General features: G+C 36.7%; 1 protein-coding gene across 1 annotated transcript; it reads left to right on the forward strand.

Moving 5' to 3' along the window:
- Positions 1-559: 559 nt before the first annotated feature.
- LOC124415949 (protein odr-4 homolog) lies at positions 560-4,096 on the forward strand. The gene is made up of 8 exons (XM_046896704.1): positions 560-715; positions 1,487-1,666; positions 1,729-1,931; positions 2,020-2,191; positions 2,304-2,489; positions 2,721-2,931; positions 3,078-3,260; positions 3,393-4,096. The coding sequence occupies exons 1-8, from the start codon at positions 620-622 to the stop codon at positions 3,545-3,547; spliced, it is 1,386 nt and encodes a 461-aa protein (XP_046752660.1). The 5' UTR covers positions 560-619; the 3' UTR covers positions 3,548-4,096.
- The last annotated feature ends 1,781 nt before the right edge of the window (positions 4,097-5,877 follow it).

Below are 5,877 nucleotides of genomic sequence, written 5' to 3' on the forward strand. Positions count from 1 at the left end.
ATTGCACTGTTTCACAATTTCTTTCACTCTCACCAGAGAGTTAGCCACGTACAAAAGCACTCACTTTATTCGGGAAAACTTATACTATCAGTTATTTTTTTGTAAATATGGGACGATTCGTAACGGCGTTTTTCATGTGACAGCAGCCCGTTCATGGTCCACAAGAAGTATGTCTCGATCTGTAACTGACATCATTGGTTGGATCTAACAGAACAAGCCAATGAAATTAGCGGCCTTAGTTCACCGTTTAACGTTCAGAGGCGCTGCACGTATTTATGACGTCACGATTTGATATTTTCAAGACACTGGCACCTTTTCCTATACGATAAATGCAAACGCGTTTATAAGCATGTAAAGCGAGGCCGTCAGGTCCGTCAGGTCAACACAACCTCGGGCGTACAGAACAGCTAGCGCCACAGTGCGGCAAGCACATTTCGCGTGCCACTTTTATCTACCAGTGTCGCCCCCCTGATATAGGAATAATACCGATGAGTTCGCTCGGTCGGTAAAGGTAGCAGCAAGTTGCGAGGGACAGAATCAACTTGTGGACCACTGTGGACTCCGTCGCATTGTGTCGTGAACTAGAGTTAAAACCGAATTGGCCAATAAATCATCTACAATGGGACGAACAGCTTACGCCGAAGACAGTGTCTTAACATATCTAAAATCATTGATGAGAGCTGATGGTTATACGATAGGATTGATACTTGGACAGGTGCGACCTTTCAATTAATTAGAGATCTCAGGATCAGTCCGCAGAGCGCGGTCCCCAAGCGATCAACGCTGTATTTCACTGTCTACCATATGTTGTTTTATCAGAATACGAAATATGTTGGGATACTTGCTTCGAAGGCACTTCGTTGTTTACATATAACCTTTGTTAGCTTCAAAAACAATACTTTTATTAGTTATGAGACAGAGTTACGGACTTGTTAGAGGTTATGCTAAACGTCAAATATTAAAGTTTACCACTACATTATACTCCGCATTTCACGCTATCTCAATATACGTTTTACAGAATTGTATACGCATTCAATATCTTCCTATTCCCGCTACTATCGGCAAACCAACAATATGCTTGAGAGACAAGTTCTACTGTTGAGCTGGCAATTTTATTCAATATGCTAGCGATCTTGCACATTCATGGTATGAATTAGACTTTTCAGAATGTCCAGTAAATATCAAATAAACGAACACCATATTCAACTCAATAACGATAATCGTTGCATTCTAAAATAATAAGAATTAATTCTTCTAAGTAAATACACATAAAAATTTCATTCAATTGTCTAGTCTTGGAAAGCGTAATTCGGAACAGAAGTATGATCATCTAGAGTAATCTGTAAAGGATACGTCATTAGAGCCATTCAATGTGTCACTACGTATAATCAAGGTCGCACGCAAAAGTCACCAGAGTCGACACAAGTTGAAAATTCTGATCAATATTATATTCAGTTTTTACTATCATTGTCATTTTTTATCTTAGAGTACAGCACAGAAGGACTTTGTTGTCCATCTGGCAAGAACTCCACCTCCTGCGGTAAAGGATGTAATTGAGGAATCTTTGATAAGCTCTGCAAGCAACACTCAGCCAGAACCAGGACCAAAGTACATAAAATCCATCAACGACATACCAGAAACTTGGGTTGCCGATCACGCAAAACATGTAATTAACTCAGTATTATCACCAACATTGTGTATTCATTAATTCAACGGATTTCTTTTTAGGTTACCAGGATGTTACCAGGTGGTATGTGGGTGTTAGGAATATTCGTGGTTGGTCCATCAGATATCTTGAATGATAGTAATTCAATAAATAGACTACGATCAGTGATAGTTGCAATTTATAAGCACTTGGCATTAAATAAATATCTTTATGGAAATAACAATCAGGAAAATCTTATCCTACACTTTAACAGTCTTACTCAAAAGTAAGTGAACTTTATGGGAATGATAAGAATGATACGTGCTATCGTTTTCGTGTTGTTTGATTAAAAAAACTTTGGATTTACTTTCTAGGATATTATGCAAATCTCTTGATGCTAGTCTTGGAGGAATATTGAAACCAGCAGATTGGAAGTTCCAGGCTAAGGCCACAAAATGGCATCAACTCGAAGCTCGAGTAGATTTTGATCGGTTGTTTCCAATTGCAGATGACAATATGCCGACAACATTAAAAAAGCAGCTACAGGTGTTTGTTTTGATTTAAAAAGTTGAATTATTGGCAGATTGAATCTCATGAATTATATCAAGTAGCATGTCTTATACCACAAGGTAGCCAATTCTATTTATGCTCGATACAGGAAATTCTCGCAAGTATATCAGATACTGTTGACTCAGCTTTGATTGTAATCGAAGGTGAACCAAGGTCTTCAGAAGATACTATCGAAGTTGTTGGAAAAAAGAAAAAGGACAGAAAAGAAATCAAAAGCAACAATGACACGACTTCGGCTAACAAAACGCTTCAAGTTAGCATGTATATTCCCTGTGTAAGTTTCAGTGGTCATAATAGCTTGATGATTGATTGCATAGGTGGCCGGGTGGCCATGACACTTGGCTGTATCAAGGAACTACTTCCATATTCGAGCAATTTTATAACTGAAAAAGAAATGATAAAATTATTGGGATTCCTAATTAATTAATTGTATTTAAGTCTAGAGAGGGGCATTGAAAAACCCGTTGAAGAAAGAACTACAGAAATATGTTTTTGATTATTTTAGCCAAAAAATCCTGGTTCAGACATACTGATAACATCCTGCAGTGCGACTATGCGACTAGTCGGGCAAGTTGTTAGCAGAACATTTGTGCATCAAAAAGCAACTATCGAAGAGGCTACTGCAGCAGTGAAACAGGATATCATGAGGTCGTTGGCTAGTCGGTTGGAAATGCATTGGGATAGTTTAATTGAAGAAGAAAACGGATCTCCAGAAGGTAACTGATGATCTCGGCAAAACTATACAATAGACATACGATTGGGTTGACGTTATGAATGATATGATGTTTTCTCTATTTTATTGAATATTCATTTTTGGATAGTAGAAATAATTACAAACTTTCCGTGGATTACTTATTTTTAGAAAATGTCACCCTGCACGAACCTCCAAGAAGGGTTTTAGTCGCTCTACCGCAGAGCAGAGTAACGTTGTCCGACTATTTATTTCCTGGTGAAGGACCGCAAGAAGCTTTAGTGTCTTTGCAAGAACTTTTGGATTTAGAAATGCAAGAAAGCAGTGTACAAAAAGAGCTTGAACTCCAAGCCGGTGAGTTGTACTGAATCTACTTACAGATTGCACAGCATTTGCATATTTTTGCAGTCTGTTTAAGTTTATATAAAAGAATTGTTCTGACAGAATAATTCAGAAATAAAATCAATCAACATTAATGACCTACAGATCCTTCGGAATTCTACTTTCAAAATACTTTGGACACAGTAGCCTCCGATAACAGCGAAGATTCATCCCAAGATCAGCAATTTGTTGTATATATGACTGGTTTGAGTGTGGCAATACTTGTTCTAGTAGCTGCAATTGTCGCGCATTTGTACTGAATTTATGCGGCGGTCACAATTATAGTGTATCATTTGCATTTGTTTTGTAATTTATTAGCCACGAGAATAAATGATAATTGTACATTTTTTGTTCTATATTTAGAATTCGTGAAAATTTTAATATAATAAGTGTACTCTATTGGTAATTCGAAGCCGTATTGACATGCAAGTGTTTATAAAATACACACAGAGGTATATTTTCTAGATAGCTCATGTTAACAGTTTATTGTCAGATTATGTGTTGTCATGATTATAAATTACGACGTCAAATTATTTGATTGTTATTTGTATTTTTTGTTGTATTATCGATAGGTTAATAATTGTAAGTTGATATATGTTTACCATGTATCAATATTGGTAGTACACAATGCCCAAACAGTATATTGCATATCACAAGGGTTGTGTAAGAGATTCATGAATGCTAACTGAAACATTGTTAACCTGACTTGAAAGCTGTACTATATTTAGGAATGTACTCTGTATTGTATCTGACAAATATTTTTATAATGTTGACACTATAAATGTAAAGTCTATTAAATCAATATTTCAATAAAATCTTTGAATGCTCTAACGATGTATTTGTTAATTTCACTGTACCTGCTTTTTTCACAAACTCGACTGGAGGGAAGTTCGCAAAATTGAAATTCCGACGAATTCGTTTTGACCAAAATCAAGTAGTCTGTATGGAAATTTTGTAAAACCGGAAATGTCCACCAATTCTGGAGAGCACAATACGAATGTCAGCAGGGTTGGCAACCGTAACATAATGATAGTAGATGTCACATAATTTGACCATGTGTACTATGTCACATAGCGCTCGTACTATAACTTGCAAATCTACGATAATTTCGTTGATAGCTGCTATTATTTTAAAAAAAGATGAAAAGTACGACAGCAGTCTTGTTACGAAGAAAGTTCGTTCTGTTTTACCTTTTAGAGAGCGAGAAAGAGAGAGAGAAGAGCGCGCGCGTGATTGGTATGCCCTCTAGCCTCTAGCGAATTTGGTAGTTACTAGTTACCATCGCGCCTACGATTACCGCCACTCTCGTCCGTAAATCATGTTCCCAACCCTCACTCTATGCTCTCTTCAGTACCGACGCCTTGAAACTTAAATTTAGTAGTAGTTTCAACGGTTTTTGTTCACACTTCACACCTTCACACTTCGTATCTGGTACCCGGCAATCGGCATTGCAAAGTGTCGACCGAACCGATACGTTCAAGGTATGTATGCATGAAGTTTGTCGGTACTCCTTTACCGTTCTACGTAATATATAGAGGCGGTTTTTCTGTTTGGTTACATTTTGCCACTTTTACAGTGCGCTTCGCAGAATAAAAAACAATTCAAAATTCAAAAATTTAGCCAAATTCGCCCTAAACGGTATCTCGCTTCCGCATTCAAATGCTGAATGCGAAAGAATCTTCAGCGCTGTGAATTTGGTGAAAACCAAGACCAGAAATAAACTGGTAACTTCGTCGTTGAACGGCATACTTTTAGCGCGACAACGAGTTAACAATTGCACGACGTTCGAGCGACTTCCGGGAGAATACGCCAGAATGAATAAAAATTCATTATATCCTAAGGCCGGTGAAAAACGCAATAACAACAATGAGAGCTTGCAAAAAACAGTCACTGCTGAAATAGAAAGCGAATCTGACGCCGATGACGTCACCGTACCAAAAAATCTATAAGTTTAAGCAAAAAGTTGTGTAAGTCTTGTTAAAAAATGAAAGAGTTTATAAATTATTATTCCGTTCAAATGTCTGAAAATGTGAATTATATTGTTATAATAATCTTATTTGTTGTAGAATTAAAAAAAGCAGAATTGTTTGATCTCAAAATAATAACCGTTTACCTTATGGATTATTTTCTCAATAGATTTTATTGAAAAAAAAATACGATAATTTTTTTGAATGCCCTATAATTTGACGGTCCTGGTGCGATAATTTGATCGCTCGAGGTTGCCAACCCTGCGAATGTGTATCCTAACCCATGTATCAGCGGCATAATGGGAATGATAACATTTTCGAACTTGTTTGTTTACCGTTGAGAATAGATCAATCGAACGAATTTTTTCCGTATATAGTTGCCATGTCGTTCTACACACAGTTGTGATAGTTGAAATAACTATCAATGATTTCAATCACTCACTGTTAATGTGCACTTCTGCACTATTTATAGTACACTATAGTTCTCAACCATATGTACAAAGATTCTAATTCAACTATGCATAACTAACATTTTTCTCGAATATTATTGATAGAGTTAAAGAAATTCCAGAAACGTTAGCATTTTGTCACATTGCAGGTATGAATTAAATGATGCATGAATA

The sequence above is a fragment of the Diprion similis genome, chromosome 2, assembly GCF_021155765.1.
Source record: "Diprion similis isolate iyDipSimi1 chromosome 2, iyDipSimi1.1, whole genome shotgun sequence".
Classification (NCBI taxonomy): Eukaryota; Metazoa; Arthropoda; class Insecta; order Hymenoptera; family Diprionidae; genus Diprion; species Diprion similis.